Source organism: Lepidochelys olivacea (genome assembly GCF_965140295.1).
Source record: "Lepidochelys olivacea isolate rLepOli2 genome assembly, chromosome: 2".
Taxonomy (NCBI): domain Eukaryota; kingdom Metazoa; phylum Chordata; order Testudines; family Cheloniidae; genus Lepidochelys; species Lepidochelys olivacea.
Genome location: NC_140412.1, coordinates 153961542 through 153981058, shown reverse-complemented (window position 1 = coordinate 153981058; position 19517 = coordinate 153961542). Strand labels below are relative to the sequence as shown.

Below are 19517 nucleotides of genomic sequence, written 5' to 3'. Positions count from 1 at the left end.
TATGGGGAGGGGGGGAAGAGTTAATCTTGGTTAGGAGTTATTTTGACCTAAAAATTAAAAACAGTTACCTACCTTTCATAACTGTTGTTCTTTGAGATGTATTGCTCATGTCCATTCCAAGTAGGTATGTGTGCGTCCTCTCTTCAGGCCGCCCTGGGTTCAGCTGACTCAGCCACTTCACTATGTGCCCTGCCATAGCTATGAGACGCAGCTCTTGGCTACAGGTCTCATGGCTCCCACATGAGGTCCAGAACATAATTCAGGACCCTCCCTTCGAGTACTCCGGCCTCTTTGCCGAACAGACAGACTCAAGGCTGCATAGCCGTAAGGACTTGCAGGCGACCCTCAAGTCTTTGGGGCTGCACACACCAGCCCTGCAAAGAAATGCATTTAAGCCCCAGGCCACCCAACAATTTTGCCCTGCCTCTCCTAGACAGGAGTGCAGTAGGAAGCTGGGCAGAAGTAATAGGAGGCGCACATCTCAGTCCTCCTCCAGCCAAGGGCTGGGCTCAGCTAAGTAGCCCTAGGGCTGAAAGCCAAACTTTTGAAGGTGCGCCTGAGGATGGAGCACCAGTTTGATATCCAGATCCTTCCCCTCCCTTTGTGAACCCTCTATCCCATTTTTACCATGCCTGGGCTCAAATAACCTCAGGCTGTTGGTAGAGTTGGGTATTCTCTCTAATTCTGTTCCCTTCCCCCCTATCCCCCCCAATCCCTCTTGAGGGACCCTTCTCACAAGCAAATTCTAGTGTAGGAGGTGCAAACGTTCCTACAGCTGGGGGCGGTAGAGGAGGTTCCTCTGGAGTTCAGGGGCAGGGGATTCTACTTCCCTTACTACTTAATCCCCAAGGCCAAAGGCAGGCTCAGGCCCTTTTTAGATCTGCAAAACCTCAACAAATTCGTGAAGAAATTGAAGTTCCGTATGGTCTCCCTGGCCTCCTCTATTTCCTTTCTGGATCTGGGGAACTGGTATGCTGCCCTCGACTTGAAGGATGCATACTTCCACATCTCTATAATCCCTTCCCACAGATGGTTTCTGTGGTTTGCGGTTCACAGTACATAATTATCAGTTCACGGTCCTATCGGCGGTGCCTCGGGCATTCTCCAAGTATATGGCAGTCGTGGCGGCCTTCCTTTGAAAGTGTCAGGTGCAAGTCTTCCAATACCTAGATGACTGGCTCATCCAGGGCCGGTCCCGAGCCCAGGTGGAGGAACACGTGAACCTGGTACAGACGACGTTCCTCAGTCTCGGTCTCATCCTTAACATGGTGAAGTCAACTCTGGCTCCCACTCCAAGAATAGAATTCATCGGGGCCCTCCTGGACACCCAGGCCAGGGTGTTCCTGCCCAAGTCTCGTTTTCTAGCCATGAACGCCATCATAGGAGCTCTCCACTGGTTCCCCGCCATGACAGCCAGAAACTGCCAAAAATTACTCGGGTATATGGCAGCATACACTTATGTGGTGTAGTATGGAAGGCTGTGCCTCCATCCCCTCCAGGCATGGCTGGCGCAAGCGTACAGACCAAATTGGGATCACTTGGACATTCTGGTCATGCTTTCTCCTCAGGCTCTCAAGTCCCTGTGGTGGTGGCTCGATCCACAGACAGTCTTTGTGGGAGTACCTTTTTCCAAACCACAGCAGTCGCTGTCGCTTGTCACAGATGCGTCAGTGCTAGGGTGGGGAGCGCACCTGGGGAACCTCAGAACTCAAGGCCTATGGTCCCAAGTGGAACCATAGCTACACATCAATGTCAGGGAGATACGGGTGTGGCATCTAGCTTGCCAGACGTTTCAGGCCCATCTTCAGGGCAAAATGTGTATATGTGTGGACACACAACACCACAGCGATGTTCTATGTGAACAAACGGGGAGCTCGCACCTCTCCTCTGTGCCAGGAAGCCCTCAGGTTGTGGGACTTGCATTGCCCACTCGGTACTGTTGGAGGCATTGTATCTGCCAGGTGTACAAAACAAACTGGCTGATCACCTCAGCAGATCTTTCCACGGCCACAAATGGTTTCTCCAACTGGATGTCATCAGCAATATCTTCCTGAGGTAGGGATCTCCCCAGGGAGACTTGTGTGACAGGTTGGATCACAGAAACCCCCTTGAGACTGCCAACTGATGTGCTGAGACTACCTCTGAGCCTGTTTTTCCTGGCAGCTTGGGACTTCAGTGCCTTGCCTGGTTTGAGCCTGCTATAAACACAGACCCAGGTCTGAACAATGTCCCCCACACGCTGCAGACTTAACTGAAAACAGCTTAAGAAGTGCTCCTGTCTCCAACACTCAGGTATGCAGCTCCCAATGGAGTCCAAACCCCCAAGTAAATCCATTTTACCCTGTATAAAGCTTATACAAGGTAAACTCATAAATTGTTCGCCCTCTATAACACTGATAGAGAGATATGCACAGCTGTTTGCCCCCCCTTCCGCTATTAATGCATACTGTGGGTTAATTAATAAGTAAAAAGTGATTTTATTAAACACAAAAAGGAGGATTTAAGTGGTTCCAAGTAATAACAGACAGCACAAAGTGAATTACCAAGCAAAATAAAACAAAACACGCAAGTCTAAGCCTAATACAATAAGAAAACTGAATACAGATAAAATCTCACCCTCAGAAATGTTTCAATAAGCTTTTATCGCAGACTGGACGCCTTCCTAGTCTGGGCACAATCCTTTCCTCAGTACAGTCTTTGTTTCAGCTCAGGTGCTAGCTAGGGGATTCCTCATGACTGCTTCCCGTTTGTTTTGTTCCACCCCGTTATATATCTTTTGCACAAAGTGGGAATCCTTTGTCCCTTTCTGGGTTCCTACCCCTCCTAAATGGAAAAGCACCAGGTTAAAGTTGGATTCCAGTTCAGGTGACATAATCACATGTCACTGTAAGACTTCATTACTCACTTTCCAGCACACAGGTATACAGGAAGACTTGCAAGTAAACAGAGCCATCTACAGTCAATTGTTCTAGTTAATGGGAGCCATCAAGATTCCAAACTACCATTAATGGCCCACACTTCGCATAATTACAATAAGCCCACTGTATTTTCCACTGAATGCATCGGATGAAGTGAGCTATAGCTCACGAAAGCTTATGCTCAAATAAATTTGTTAGTCTCTAAGGTGCCACAAGTACTCCTTTTTGCCAATACAGACTAACACAGCTGCTACTCTGAAACCCCTCAAAGTTATATTTCATATTTCTAGTTTCAGATACAAGAGTGATACATTTATACAAATAGGATGGCCACACTCAGTAGATTATAAGCTTTGTAATGATACCTTACAAGAGATCTTTTGCATGAAGCATATTCCAGTTACATTATATTCACACTCATTAGCATATTTTCATAAAATCGTATAGAATGCAACATCACAACATGTTCGCAGCACAAGGCAACAGGAAGAGCTAGCAGTTCTGCTCCTTCCTGAATCACAGCCCTGGCTCAGTGGTGGATGCTTTTCTCCTCTCGTGGGTGGGGCGCCTGTTGTATGCATTCCCGCCGTTCCGTCTCATCCACAAGGTCCTCCTCAAGCTCCAGCAGGACAAGGCTTCACTGATTCTCATAGAGCTGGCGTGGCCCGCCAACACTGGTTCTCCATGCTGTTGAGCCTCTGGGTGGACATGCCCATGACCTTGCCCATGATTCCAGATCTCATCACGCAGCACTGTGGCTTCCTTCAGCACCCCAACCTAGAGTCTTTCCACCTCACCACATGGAAAATCCATGGTTAAACCCACGTTAGCGCTTCAGTGCTCCAGTTCGGTATGGAAGGTTCTCCTTGGCTGTAGAAAACCTTCCACTCTTGCCACTTATCTAGCCAAGTGAAAAAGGTTCTTTGTTTGGTCTGCGCAGAATGGCACCCCTCCGCTGCAGTCCTCAATCCCCTTTGTACTGGACTACTTACTCTACATAATGCAGCAAGGGCTGGCAGTCTCGTCAATCAAGGTGCACCTGGCAGCTATTTCCACTTTCCACCCGGGTGCAGCAGGGCGTTCGGTATTTGCTAACCCCATGCTTGGATGCTTCCTTAAAGGGCTAGACAGATTGTACCCCCAGGTGTGAGAACTGGTCCCCCAATGGGACCTTAACCTGGTCCTCTCAAGGCTCATGGGGCCCCCTTTCAAACCTCTAGAACTTGTTCTCTGCTTTACCTCTTTTGGAAAGTGGCATTTCTCGTGGCAATAACGTGGCTCAAAACTTTATTGTCTGAGCCCCCTTATACAGTGTCTTATTGGGGCAAGGTACAGTTGTGGCCACACCCGGCTTTTCTCCCTGAGGTTGTTTCACAATTTCACGCAAATCAGGACATCTTTTTACCAATGTTCTTCCCAAAGCCACATGCTAATGATAGAGAACGCAGGCTCCATTCCTTAGAAGTCAGACGGGTGCTGGCTTTTTACATTGAGCGGACAAAGCCATTTAAGAAGTTGACGCAACTCTTCATCGCCATTGCTCAGAGAATGAAAGCGTTTCTGGTCTCATCCCAATGAATTTCTTCTTGGATCACGGCCTGTATCAGGACGTGCAACGACCTGGCAAAGACACCAGCCCCAGCGTTGACGGCTCACTCCACGAGAGCGCAAGCTTCATCTGCAGCGCTCCTGGCGCAGGCCTCCATTGAGGGCATCTGCAGGGCGGCGAGCTGGTTATCTGTTCATACCTTTATGTTGCACGACGCCATCGCGCAGCAGGCTAGAGACAGTGCCGCATTTGGTAGAGCAGTGCTTCAGTCTGCAACTCGGTGAACTCCGACCCCTCCTCCAGGGGACTGCTTGGGAGTCACCTACTTGGAATCAGCATGAGCAATCACTCAAAGAAGAAAAAATGGTTACCTGCCTTTCGTAACAGTTGTTCTTCAAGATGTGTTGCTTATGTCCATTCCAAGACCCACCTGCCTCCTCTCTGTCAGAGGATCCAGCAAGAAGGAACTGAAGAGGTGGTGGGTTGGCAGGGACCTATATACACGGCCATGAAGACTCCACTCCAAGGGGCTCCACAGCCGACCCAGTGGGTAGCGCTAGGGAAAAACCTTCCGACGATTGTGCACGTGGCGCACACATGCCAACTTGGAAGGGACTTGAGCAACACATCTCAAAGAACAACAGTTATGAAAGGTAGGTAACTGTTTTTAATTTTTAGGTCAAAATAACTCCTAACCAAGAGTAACTCTTTCCCCCGCCCCCCATACCCCAAAGGCTCAGCAAATGAAAGCGAGTGGAGCACATGATTGATGTGACTTTAAAAACAGTTAAAATATACACTGTATATATTTGTGGAACTCACCAGTTCAGGAAAAGATCTTTATATATTCCCTTCTACCTTAGATGTCTGGGCCTGAGAGCAGCCAATTCCTATTTGCACTAGGTAGAACAAGTGTTCTGTCCACTGACATATTTTCTTTTCTGTTCTGCCTCATTTTTCCTCCCTGCTTATATTTTTTCTTAGTGCTTTCTGTATGCCAGATATCTTCTCTGGAGAAGTCATCTTCCAGAATTGAAAATTTATTACTTGATAGCATCCTTTCTGAGACTGACCTCTCCCTGAGTCTGCCCCACCTGATAAGTTCTTTTGGTAACTTTTCAGTGGCCTCTTTAGGGTCAGATTAACAGTTGAATTTTAATTTACTAATTTACTTTAACTTTAGGCACCTACTGTATTTAAGTGCTGAGCAGCCAGCAGCTCACATTTAAGTTCATGGGAAGTGCAGAGTTCGTACCTTTGAAAATTAACCCCTTATTTAGGTGCTTAAATATAGATTTACAAGGCTAACTTTAGGCACCTGTTTTTAAAATCTTGGCTGTAGTGTTTCCACACATCTTTGAAAATACTCCTCTGGTGCATGGGGAGAAGCACATGGCCAACTCCTAGAGGTTTGTGGATGAGTCTGAACTCCCTTAGAGTCTCTGTAAGAGAGAGACAGACCAAATGCCTCCAATCCAGGGAGAGGTCAGTCCCAGAAAGAAGAAAATCAAGTAAGAAGTTTTCCATTTCATACTATATATTTGTCTGACAAAGGCTTTTTCCCCCTGCTTCCCTAGATGTACATTAGATACTTGAATTTATCCTAAATAAGTAATTCCTAATTTGCATAGTAGGATATTACTGAAATAGACACATCTCATCTAGATAATTTCTGTGGTAAAACTAATAGGATCTCTTTACTTATTTGTAACCAAATTTTCATGTCAAGTATTTTCTCTGTGGCTGAATTAAATATTTATTTTGGACAGGTGATATGGCAGCTCAACCAGCTGATGAGGAAGAAAAGTTTAATAGTGTTTCGAATCAGTATAATCAGATTTACTTTCAACCCTTCATCCTTACAGGTATGCAACATAAAAAAGGTATTTTATATGAATTAGTAGTTGCTTTCATTACTAGAATGAGGTTTTTTGGGTGTTACCCTTTGGGACAGAGAGATAAACTGATAAAGAAAAACACTATACTAAATTTGAATAAAATGTATGCATATGTCTTGTAGAACCTCCCACAGAAGATCATTTGTTGCAGAATACATTATGGCCTGAAATTCAAAAGCTGTAAGTTATTTTGTTTTATATAAATATAGAAATGTTACAAAATGTCTTAGAAGCTCTTGTTGTAACTGATTCATGTAGTCTTGTACACAGTATTATAATACATGTTTATAAGGCATCCATTGCAGTAATATGTTATGTTCTTAATATCCAGTGCTCTTATTCATTCTTTTGCTAGTTGTTTTAATGTTGTGCATGTTCAGTATGTAGGTTGTAAGAAACTTTTTAATCTGGGTCAGTATACAAGTTTGCACTGGATAGATAGGAACTGATATACTTTTAAATAAGCTATTTCCATGTCTCTCAAGGTGGTATGTCTGTAGCATAGCAGTCAAGTATAGCTCCTTGTCAGCTTCATGTAGGGCTTAACACTTTTGAACCCTCTTATTAAAAAGCCCCCTGTGACCTGCATCCTATTAAAACACTGATATTAAGACACATTAAGACTAAAGGGCTTATATCAGCAGCCTATAATGATAGCCAAAAGCAGTGTTCTGAAGCTGTACTATATTCTCAGACATAAATGCACTTATGCAAACACAGATCTTTCTGATCCATTGAAGCTTTTTTCTCCAGGATTATATGGAAACAGAGAACACAGCATTTGCAATAAACATAAATCCTGAGAAGTGTTTTCACTTAATATAGTCATGCCAACTAATATAAACCATTTGGGTAAAAGTAATACACACAATAAATAAAAAAATAAATACAGCATATATTGGAATTTGTTGTTCCTAAATGCCAAAAATATGTGTTCTTGGTATTAATGGTGTGTTGAAATGTCATAAAATGACTGAAAAAGGTTTCACTGTCTTAAAAACCCAATCCTGGGAGAATGGGTGAATCCAGTGGGACCATAACACTCTATCGGGCTTCATTCTGATCAGAGTAAACCTTGTCATAGAGCAAGTCTGAACAAGAACACCACCAAACTCAGTCCAGTTTGTAAGGAAACTGGAATCAAGCAGTTGTTTCAGATAAATACCCCTGCTGCATAGATCTGTATGCATCTGTGTGACAGTCAGCTGGGATTCCCAGAACTGTGAGCCACTTTACCCTCTTAGCCTCAGCAAGTAGGAGCTTTGCTGCTAAGCTGACACATCAGCATGTCTGCCTTACCAGAAAACTCTTCAAGATGCTCTGCCAGTCCAAATCTTGTCCAGCAGGTAACAATCAGTGAACCCCAGTTCCTGAGTTCCCCAGAGATATCTTTCTCTACAGTGCTCAGCTCCTCTTACTGTAGCATCCACAAAATTTACCAAGCCTGCTGATCCTATAAAGAGAGACATCCTCTACTTCAATCATAGCACTAAGTTGGTTTATGTTAAAAGTAAAACAAGTTTATTAACAAAAGGACATAAGTAAGTGAAACCAAATATAAGGAATAAGGATAGAAATGTTTACAAAGAAACAAAAATAAAAATATGCATCTAAGACCAAAATTTAATAAACTAGTCTTTGGTTCAAAGGCATTTTTCTTTCCAGTCTTTCTTCCAGGATGGCTGACCAGTTTTTTAACTTGGACCCTTCAGAGAGTTCAAAGTGTTTAGTTTCTTTGTTACCTCAGGTGAAGGATAAAACAGGGGTTCTCTTCCCTCCTTTTTGTGGTCCAGTAAACTTTTGAAATGTATTCTTTGAAAAGTAAGCCCAGACAAAGTCTCTCTTTCATGCTGCCTTCTCCTCCCGATTGTTAGCTGATAGCTTTGTTTATCTTGTATGCAAATATACCTTCATTGTCTCTGCTTGAGAACCAGGCTGATCAGGCAAACAAATACACGTACCTTTGTCTAGGGCAGACTGAGCTTACGCATTGCTAGCTGAACACATTTTAAGAGCGTAATTCCAGCACATAATTCTTAGTACATACCCTGCATGTGTTCACCGCACAGTGATGTTCAGGAACATTGTGTTACCAGTTTGTATATGATACCTTACATTACACCTTATAGATACAGATTATGACAACAATGAGTTGGGATATAGTGGGCTGGTCAGGTCAGCTGAAACTCACTGCTAGATACCAGGGAGCCTTTTATCTTCTGGCACTGGGATGCTCTGAGGGTCATAATCTGATACAAGGAAGGTCATTTTTCCTGGTGGTAGTGACTTCAGCTCATAGACTATGCTTCAAGCTCTAGTGACTAATTTACTATAGAATAGACCTACACAAGATTCTTTTTCAAAGTGATTGATAGTCTCCAACAGAGGGGGGAATCCCATCATCATGCCATGGTCTTCCCACGCTCTCTTGCCCATCCTACAAATGGCCCATAATTCACATCAAAATGTCCTTGGGATTCTCTTTGTATTGATCTACCGCCTTTCTGTGTCCAAGATGAAAGTATTCATATTTTTTCTTATTTTAAAAAGTTAAAGTTCAAGATTAACAATTTATTCTCCCCTGCCTCAGGGAGAACCAGCTAAAAGTGTGGGGGAGAAGTCTAGCTGCATTTCAGTATATCCACTATTTTGGATTCTTATGCAGTAATGCAACCTTGACATTTTTTGATCCACATTACTTAAAATCATAATTATATTACATTTTAGGGGTGGGGTTGTGGGTGGCTTATTTAATCTAATTGATTTCCATCTTTTTAAAGAGAATCTTTTTTGATAAATAGGCAGTGGGATGTAAAGTATTCTTGGGTTTCAATTTTATTGCACAGCATTAATCTTAAAAGCAACATGAAATCACATAATGTAGATTGCATGTGGCCGTAGCAGCTAGAAAACCGTGTTAGGAACTGGTTTGCTAAAAATAGCTTGCTTGGCATCTGCATTTCTGTGCTAAATATTCAAGCTTTAACTCCATCAGCAGAATTTGAAAAAAAATAACATTGAATTTTCATAAATATTTAATTGATTAGATAATGTTTCTATAAAAAAATCAGCTGAAGTGTTTGCATAACCTAACTGCCGTGTAAAGTATGTGACAAATTCTGAGAGATGATATAATTTAAAATTTACACTAATCTTTTTGGAAAATCGCAATATAGAATTAGTATGCAGCAGGTTTGTGTAAATACTGTGTGTTTGAACCATTGCACCCTGGAGCACTATTGCGATTGACACCAAAATGTTTTCAGAAATGTGTATATGGATATCCTATATCATATTTGAAAGTTCTTGATTGCTTACTTCAGCAGTACGTGAATTAATTTCATCAGAGTGATTACTGCAAACTTCGAAAGTTACACAATTTTACCTGTGCACAAAAGTTTTGCTTATTACGCAATGCCAGGGCAAAATGAGTTGTGTGCATATTCTGTTGAAAATGTAGCTCCTTATTCTTCCTTTAATTCAGTGAGCTGTGAATATAGTCCACTGTTTGTTTCCTCCTCATACAGTGAGGTTTGGGAGAGGTTTTTTCTTTACACCAAGCAGGAATCAAATTGTGGAAAAATAAGGTCTGGGTAATCTTTACACTTCCAAGCTCTTTCCACAAACTAAGGCCAACTATAAGAGGGTTGCCCACTCACCACTAGTGCGTCTTCTTACATCTTGGTTGGGGAATATAAATCTCACTGCATTGGGTGCCTGCTCATTGCTTGCTCTGCGATAGTCTTTCTTCTGGTAACTTGGCCCTCTGGCCAGGTCACCAGTTAGTCCCTACCCCTTTCGCGGTTACAGAGTTCAACAAACAAGTCCAACAAATAATTCCTAGACCTTGTGTTGCATCAGCCACAGATGCTTGCTCCAGTCCTGTGCCTTCGAGATATGTGTACCGTTTAGTGCCTGGGATACTGACTGTAGACTTTCTCTCCCTGCAGTTGGTATATTGCTTATTTTATCTTTGCCTAGGTATATAGTTTTGCTTATATCAATAGCTTTCTGTAGTGCCTGCATATTATAAAAACTTTTATTCAATATAGTAGCATCATGATTTCCCCAACTACATTATAGATCTTCAATGAATTCTTTTAATCTGGTGGCAAACTGCACTTCGATTTTCATCATTACTCACTCTTCAAAGTCTCTTCTAAAACTTCTGCTTTCTCATTATAAGAACTTCTAACTATGTTGTCAGTTCCAATAAAACCTGGGATGTAACTTCTCTTATTCTGAATTCCATTCATTCATTCTGATTTTCTGGTATATTTCTGATGCTTTGATATCTTTATTTAACCTTTTATAATACTTCCTCCAACTTTCTTTGATTTTGTTACAGTGCTTTGTGGCATTGCCTTACTTCTTTTATACTTCATTAAATCTTCACTATTCATTGTAAATTTTTGCTTTCTTATAAGCTTTATTCTTTAACTGACATTTCACACTCCTCATTCCAACATGGAAGTGAGTTTTTAGTTTTGGGGTATTTTAACATCTTAGGTATGGCTACAGTAGCTGCTGCTATTATCCTCTTTATTACGTTGTCATTGAAATTCTTTGTGTCAACACTCACACAGTGATCATTCACAAATTCAGTATATTTTTACTTGTGAATAGCTCCCAGTTAGCTGTCTGAAAATTCTAGGTGGGTAATTTTCCATTATCTTCAGCCTTACTTTGTCCTTGAAAAGTAAAGGGAAATGATCATTCCCCATTTCTCCTTCCATATCTATTTCCCAGTTGCATTTGCTTGCAATAACTGATGTTGTTATTCCCAGGTCTAAGTAAGAAAACCTACCATCTGGTGCATTAAATCTAATTGGTGTGCCATCAGTTAAAACCTGTAGATAGTTTTTGTCTATTAAATCTTTCTAGGCCTGTGCCATTACGATCAGTTGTCCTACTTCCCATAACTTATTATGACTATTTAGATCACCTCAAGTAATACATGGTCTTTTAGCATTCTTCACTGTTTTTTGTGATTCTGAGCTTTCTAATTTCCCCACGCAGGTTATAAATATTATAAATCCTTAAAGAAATATTTCTCTTCTGTACTGGTATTTCAACAGCATTATATTCAAGACTTATTCCTATGTAGTTTAATCTTTCCCTAATGAAAGTACAAACACCTCCTCCTGTACCTAGTTTTGAATTTTGCCTAAAGGCAATATACCCTGGAATTTTAATAAGTTTTTCAATCAACCATTTTTCCTCGATATAGTATCTAGTTTAGTTCTTATTTCTATAGGCTGGAGACTGACTGGCTAAGTGGCAGTTCTGCAGAAAAAGACCTGGGGATTACAGTGGACGAGAAGCTGGATATGAGTCAATAATGTGCTCTTGGTGCCAAGAAGGCTAATGGCATATTGGGCTGCATTAGTAGGAGCATTGCCAGTAGATTGAGGGACATGATTATTCCCCTCTATTCAGCACTGGTGAGGCCACATCTGGAGTACTGCGTCCAGTTTTGGTCGTCCCCCCTCTCTCCCCCCCCGCACACACACACAGAAGAGTTGTGGACAAATTGGAGAGAGTCTAGTGGAGGGCAACGAAAATGATCAGGGGGCTAGGACACATGACTTACGTGGAGAGGCTGAGGGAACTTTGCTTATTTAGTCTGAAGAAGAGAAGAGTGAGGGGGGATTTGATAGCAGCCTTCAACTACCTGAAGGGGGGTTCCAAAGAGGATGGAGCTAGGCTGTTTTCAGTGGTGGCAGATCACAGAACAAGGAGCAATAGTCTCAATTTGCAGTGGGGGAGGTCTAGGTTGGATATTAGGAAAATCTATTTCACTAGGAGGATGGTGAAACACTGGAATGGGTTACCTAGGGAGGTGGTGGAATTGCCATCCTTAGTTTTTAAGGCCCAGCTTGACAAAGCTCTGGCTGGGATGATTTAGTTGGGGTTGGTCCTGTTTTGAGCAGGGGGTGGGACTAGATGACCTCCTGAGGTCTCTTCCAACCCTAATCTTCTATGATTCAGTGTTACACTCCGTTCAAATTTACAGGATTTTATTTGCAACCATGACAATTAGACACTTGCTTTAAAACAAAGCTTAGATTGTGGAGCACAAAACGGCATCTTGAAGAGATGCAAGAATGCCATACTTGAGTACATTCACCCTCATCTCCCACCATTCTCAACTGAATCCCTCCAGCTAAGAGTCTGTAGAGCAGGATTTCCCTAGCTTTTCAGAACCAAGAACTGCACCAACAACTTCCCAGAGAGTTAGTGGCTGCACCTGCTTGCCATATACATTTGCCAACTTAATCATGCCTTATGAGCATTTTAAAAAATCTTTAAAGTCAGGTAGTGACATTATTTTATAAGAAATGCCATTGAAAGAGCCCGGTGCTCAAAATTTGGACAGTTTTAGGAAAACAATCGCTCATTTGCCAGGAAAAGTGCTAAAATATAATAATTGTTTTTCTACAGAGGAGAAGAATGCAAAACACGTTATTAAACATCTAAGTGTCCAGAATAACAGGAGATTTAGGGATATCTCATATTTGCATGGAACACAATCGTATTAATGTTAGAAAGACAAGGATCACATTTTGGGGCTGTTCATGCTACACTGTATATGCCCTTTCTATAGAAGAAAAAAGTTCCCAGCTTTTTTCTCTTTTTAATTTGTATTTTTATCAAATGAGGCTTCATCTTTAACAAACATTTTGTTGACCATCTGAATTTTGCTTTGAGGACAACAGCTGCTGCTAATTAGGCAGCTTATGCTTACATTCTCACTGAGGCCGCTTATCACTAGTATAATACAAATAATAAAAAATATCCTTTAGAAAGAAAGGATTTGAATAATATGTGTGCTAACAAGATTATCAGTAATAAAGAAATCTAGATGAGAGCAGAACCCTGGGAACAAAGAATGTAGCCCATCCATAACAGAATGCAGGAAGACACTATCTTGTGAAGCAGTGGCTCGTAAAAGAACATGGGAGTCATGAACATGAGCTCCCAGTGCAACCCTGTGGTCAAAAGTGCTAACATAATGCTTGTATGTATAAACCAGGGAATATCGAGAAAGAGTGGAGAGGATATTTTACTTCTGTAGTTGGTACTGGTGTGACTGTCCACAATTCAAGAAGAATGCTGAAAAACTGAGCAGGGGAGTTACTTCGGTGGGAGGAGCATTTCAGTGTCTACACATCCACTGTTTTGTCGACAAAAGTGTGTAGTGTAGAAAGGCCTTATACTAAGTTCTTTTGAGTTCTATTTTGTCCTTAAATTGGGATCTCATCCTCTCTTTCTGGGGGAAAAACAGTGCTTTGCTCTTCAACCAGCTGAGAACAATTGCACAGACAACAAGGTCTTTGATAAAGCAACAGCTGCTGGATTGAGGATCCTATTCTTTGTGAAATGATTCAGCCAGCTCAAGAACATGGGGGTGGAAGTCTCTCTAATCCAACATCATTCTTGTTGTTGTTTTGTACAGGAAGGTTTTCAGCATGGCATTGATTACTTTCATGAAGAAAAAAACCTTCATAAAAGTGCCCTTTCGTGAAAGTGAAGTTCCAAGACAATCAGCTTAACAAAGATCCTGTTCTTCTCATTGCAGCTCCCTTCCAAAATCTTAAAAAACCAACCAACCCACCCCACATATCTGGGAAATGTAATACATAATGCCACTATGTGGTGTGTCACTTCAGGTTAGTCTGTACATAACACACCTAACACAAAAAAGACTAACTTAAGGCATCCAGTAGTGTGTATCCTCTAGTCTTCTACCCAGAATCTCACTCACCCTTTGCTACTAGCACAACAGTGATACACCTCAGACAATACACTACATTGTGGCTGTGCTTCAGAGTGGATGCTAACCTTCAAGCACCCTGTTCCCTAGACGTGAGTGAATGTGATTTTCTAGAACTGTGCAAAAAAGGTATTGGGGAAAGACTGGCTGATTTGTGTTGATGTGCATATATTGTGTTGGGGGAGTTCATGTATTATATAATTGTGTACCTCCCCACCCCTGAAAAAAAAAACCCATGTGTCATTTGTCATTTTTAGATTGTAAACCCTTTGGGTAAGGGACTTCGTCTTTATATGTTTGTACGGCACGTAGCACAATGGGGCCCTGTTTCTGATTGGGTCCTCCAACCGCTATTTTAATATAGATATTTAACAACAGTAAACTAAATGGCAAACGCGTTTTTACTCTGTTCGTGAAGGATTTGAATTCCCTTTTAAATACTGCTTCCTTTATTGATTTGATCTAGAGGTCTGTAACAAAATGCAGGAGATTACATACTCATATTGTTGTTTTTGAGATTGCTTCATAATTTGTACATAAGTAGTGTTTTTTAAAAAAACCTATATAAATCTTGAAACGTATCACCAAGATTGTGTAATCTGTATAATTTTATTTTCCATTTCAGATATGGACATGGCTATGAAATATTTTGTGTTGCTTGTAACAATTCAAAAACTATAATTGCCTCAGCATGTAAGGTAAGAAAAGAGAGATTTTAGCACCATTTATTGAAAAGGGTTATATGCTATCAGATTGACAGGGATTGTGGTCTAAAAGTTGGATCACAGGATTGGGAGAAAGAAAAGGAGTACTTGTGGCACCTTAGAGACTAACCAATTTATTTGAGCATGAGCTTTCGTGAGCTACAGCTCACTTCATCGGATGCATACCGTGGAAACTGCAGCAGACTTTATATACACACAGAGAATATGAAACAATACCTCCTCCCACCCCACTGTAATAGCTTATTACCAGCAGGACAGTGGGGTGGGAGGAGGTATTGTTTCATATTCTCTGTGTGTATATAAAGTCTGCTGCAGTTTCCACGGTATGCATCCGATGAAGTGAGCTGTAGCTCACGAAAGCTCATGCTCAAATAAATTGGTTAGTCTCTAAGGTGCCACAAGTACTCCTTTTCTTTTTGCGAATACAGACTAACACGGCTGTTACTCTGAAACCTGTCATTATGAAAGGATTGGGAGACAGATTCTAAATTGTGGTCTACGTTCTGCTACTTGACTCCCAGTGACTTGGGGCAAGCCACTTAACTTTTCTGTACCGCAGTTTGTCATTCCATAAAATGGGTATATTTGGCCTTACAGACATGTGCAAATGAATGTACAAAAATTAGTAATAATAAATTATTTGTGGTATTTTTGGTGTTGAACAAATTAAGAAGAAAGTGAATTGTCAGAATTCATACATACACTGTTGTCATCTTCCAGGGTTTAGTAGAAAGTTTAAGCGGGAAACATCCTTACTATCATAGTAACATGTGAGTGAAAATAAAACTTGGAACTACCTAGAGGAAAATTCAGTTTTAACTCAGTTGCAAGCATTTAAAAAATCATGCTAATATTTTAGGGTGGTGTCATTTTGTTTTTTGTTTCCTTTCCTTCATTTTCAGTGGTTTTGTCCCTGTACTTACAGGCCTCTAAAAAAGAACACGCAGCAATTATTTTGTGGAGCACCACTTCTTGGAAGCAGCTGCAAAGCTTGTCTTTTCACAATCTGACTGTTACTCAGATGGCATTTTCTCCTGATGACAAATTCTTATTAGCAGTTTCCAGAGATAGGAATTGGTCACTGTGGAAAAATCAAGATAACAAACCATTGCAATCAGGTAAGCTACATGGCATTGGTGTATCCATTCAAAAAGAGGTGTTGAAACTAGTAAACAAGTTTAGCTTTTAAAACAATTTTAACAATAAATTAATAAGGTTCTGTTATATCTCACTGTGACATCTTGTTATACTTTTATTTTTTCACTCTTTAGGAAACAGAGAATTGTTCACATGGTTCTTTTTAAATACTGTACATTTATTGTTGTATGGAGCAGTCACAAAGTAGATTAAAATGTAGAAAGCTAGCCATAAACATATCAGTAAAATAAATACACTGGACCCTTGCTAGAACGTGGGATTTGGGATCCATGCGCGTATCGTGGAAAAATAACCATGCATTGTGTTTGGATCAGAACAAGCCTGAGGCTCCTTCATTGATTACAAGCGCAGGGGGGTAACAACTCCAGGTAGCTGCCTCCTGCTGCAAAGCACACACAGCTTTTTAAAGCTTAAAACCACAGACAAATTACACATACTTCTGTATTAATTACCTTATTTGGAATACATTGCAAAATTAACACTGGTCAAAAGCAAAAAGAAGCGTCTCCCCCACTAGGCCCTTCCTGTTATTCACTGTCTCTGTTCTTTTGCGGTCAGTGACCTTTCTAACACAATTGTTGCAGTTATATATTTCATGAGCTTGACTATTGCAAATTTGTTCTGTCTGGGGACTTTTCCATCCTGCCCCTTGGTGTCCCTTATGCACAGAAAACCATTGTTGTTTTGGGGACTTTCCACTGTGACTTCTCCTACCCCTTGACACACACAAGCAAGCAGGATCTCAGTTTACGGCCTGCAGGCAATCTTGACCAAAGTCAGGGCCTTGACCTGAGTTTTATGTCCTGTTAATTTTCCCTCACAGTTCCCCCCCTATGAGGCCTCACTTTATTCTGTCATACCTCCATGGACATTAATTTATTAATTTCCTCTCTCTCTCCCTCATGTACTACCTGCATTTCCTCATAAACATTCATTGCTGACTCTTGCCTCCTGTTATCCTAGAGTTTATTGACAATCATTAGTGCCACTTGTTCCTTTACATTGAGCTTAAAAGGTCTACGACCAGACAGGCAATGATGAACACATCTACTACAACAGCAATAACATAACCCCATACCAAACAGTAATAAAAACAACAAAATTTCTATGGCAATAAAACGATGGGGTTGAGATTGCTGAATAGTCTTAGTCACAAAACACAAAGCATCATACTTAGTACATTAGGTAGACTCCCTATAGGCTGTATGAAAGGCATTCTTTTCAACTTGATATATATTTTGGAGAATGTGAATCTGTCTCTGTAGGTTGGAAATTTTCTGAACCTCTGGTAGAATTGAAAGCAAATTTTGGAATTGGTCAGGCACTAGGGTAGTCCAGTTAAAGGGTATTTGGAATCTAAGGGCTAATTGTAGAATTTTATCCGCAGGCCAATGAATGATATGATTGCCTGCAGCCATGGTGAGGTTAAAATGTACATCATTCAAGGTAGTGTTCTTAACATGCATACAGCTATTATTAGCTTGGAAAAGTAGATGTCCTGTCAGGGTAGTCCCATGTTCCATACCCTCCCAACAAATGTTGTCATGAACAGTGACAACCTCTCCTGGTTTTAGTTTACGTACACACTGAAGTTGAGGGGGTTCTAACGGCCAGAGTGTCCATTGACTTCCAATCCCTACCCAAATGAGGGGCGTTATTCCAGGAGCACTGACTACAGATCGGTTGGGCATACCAGGTAGTTCAAGTTCCCAAATGTCTCGGTGAATTATCCAATCCCACATGCATCCTCCCCACGGACCCAGCAGGATTCTGTAGGTGGGAGTCCATACCCCTCTCACCGGCCCGTATGCTTAGAAGGAGCGCTGCGAACATCTGCATTTCCACCCAGAGAATCTGCAAGCATGTCTCCCTGGCCACGGATCAGATCATAGAATCATAGAATATCAGGGTTGGAAGGGACCCCAGAAGGTCATCTAGTCCAACCCCCTGCTCAAAGCAGGACCAATTCCCAGTTAAATCATCCCAGCCAGGGCTTTGTCAAGCCTGACCTTAAAAACCTCTAAGGAAGGAGATTCTACCACCTCCCTAGGTAACGCATTCCAGTGTTTCACCACCCTCTTAGTGAAAAAGTTTTTCCTAATATCCAATCTAAACCTCCCCCACTGCAACTTGAGACCATTACTCCTCGTTCTGTCATCTGCTACCATTGAGAACAGTCTAGATCCATCCTCTTTGGAACCCCCTTTCAGGTAGTTGAAAGCAGCTATCAAATCCCCCCTCATTCTTCTCTTCTGCAGGCTAAACAATCCCAGCTCCCTCAGCATCTCCTCATAACTCATGTGTTCCAGTCCCCTAATCATTTTTGTTGCCCTTCGCTGGACTCTCTCCAATTTATCCACATCCTTCTTGAAGTGTGGGGCCCAAAACTGGACACAGTACTCCAGATGAGGCCTCACCAATGTCGAATAGAGGGGAACGATCACGTCCCTCGATCTGCTCGCTATGCCCCTACTTATACATCCCAAAATGCCATTGGCCTTCTTGGCAACAAGGGCACACTGCTGACTCATATCCAGCTTCTCGTCCACTGTCACCCCTAGGTCCTTTTCTGCAGAACTGCTGCCTAACCATTCGGTCCCTAGTCTGTAGCTGTGCATTGGGTTCTTCCGTCCTAAGTGCAGGACCCTGCACTTATCCTTATTGAACCTCATCAGATTCCTTTTGGCCCAATCTTCCAATTGGTCTAGGTCCTTCTGTATCCTATCCCTCCCCTCCAGCGTATCTACCACTCCTCCCAGTTTAGTATCATCCGCAAATTTGCTGAGAGTGCAATCCACACCATCCTCCAGATCATTTATGAAGATATTGAATAAAACCGGCCCCAGGACCGACCCTTGGGGCACTCCACTTGATACCGGCTGCCAACTAGACATGGAGCCATTGATCACTACCCGTTGAGCCCGACAATTTAGCCAGCTTTCTACCCACCTTATAGTGCATTCATCCAGCCCATACTTCCTTAACTTGCTGACAAGAATACTATGGGAGACCGTGTCAAAAGCTTTGCTAAAGTCAAGAAACAATACATCCACTGCTTTCCCTTCATCCACAGAACCAGTAATCTCATCATAAAAGGCGATTAGATTAGTCAGGCATGACCTTCCCTTGGTGAATCCATGCTGGCTGTTCCTGATCACTTTCCTCTCATGCAAGTGCTTCAGGATTGATTCTTTGAGGACCTGCTCCATGATTTTTCCAGGAAAAATCATGGTACTCCATGATGGTACTCCAGAGGTGGCTGTAAGGGCAGAGGGCCATGCCTGATGTTCAAGATCCCTCCGAATGGCCGTGAGCCGGTCATTCAGGAAATCCTGAACCTCTGAACAAGCCTGATCCCACTGCAATGCCTTTCCAGCCCCAGCAATACTAAGCACCGTATCTGTTACAAGCTTCTGGGTCATTACACTGAGGGTGGAAATAATACCTAATTCACCTACTCCTGCTTGTGTCTGGGTCAATTGTGCTCCAGTA

General features: G+C 41.9%; 1 protein-coding gene across 2 annotated transcripts in view; it reads left to right on the top strand.

Moving 5' to 3' along the window:
• Positions 1-19517, top strand: part of ELP2 (elongator acetyltransferase complex subunit 2) — a 123126-nt gene that overhangs the window by 88691 nt on the left and 14918 nt on the right. For both annotated transcript variants that reach the window (XM_084619572.1, XM_084619571.1), the window contains 4 exons: positions 6237-6332; positions 6488-6545; positions 14768-14840; positions 15793-15985. In XM_084619572.1, coding sequence (XP_084475698.1) covers positions 6237-6332; positions 6488-6545; positions 14768-14840; positions 15793-15985 — 420 coding nt within the window. The remainder of the gene's footprint in view (positions 1-6236; positions 6333-6487; positions 6546-14767; positions 14841-15792; positions 15986-19517) is intronic.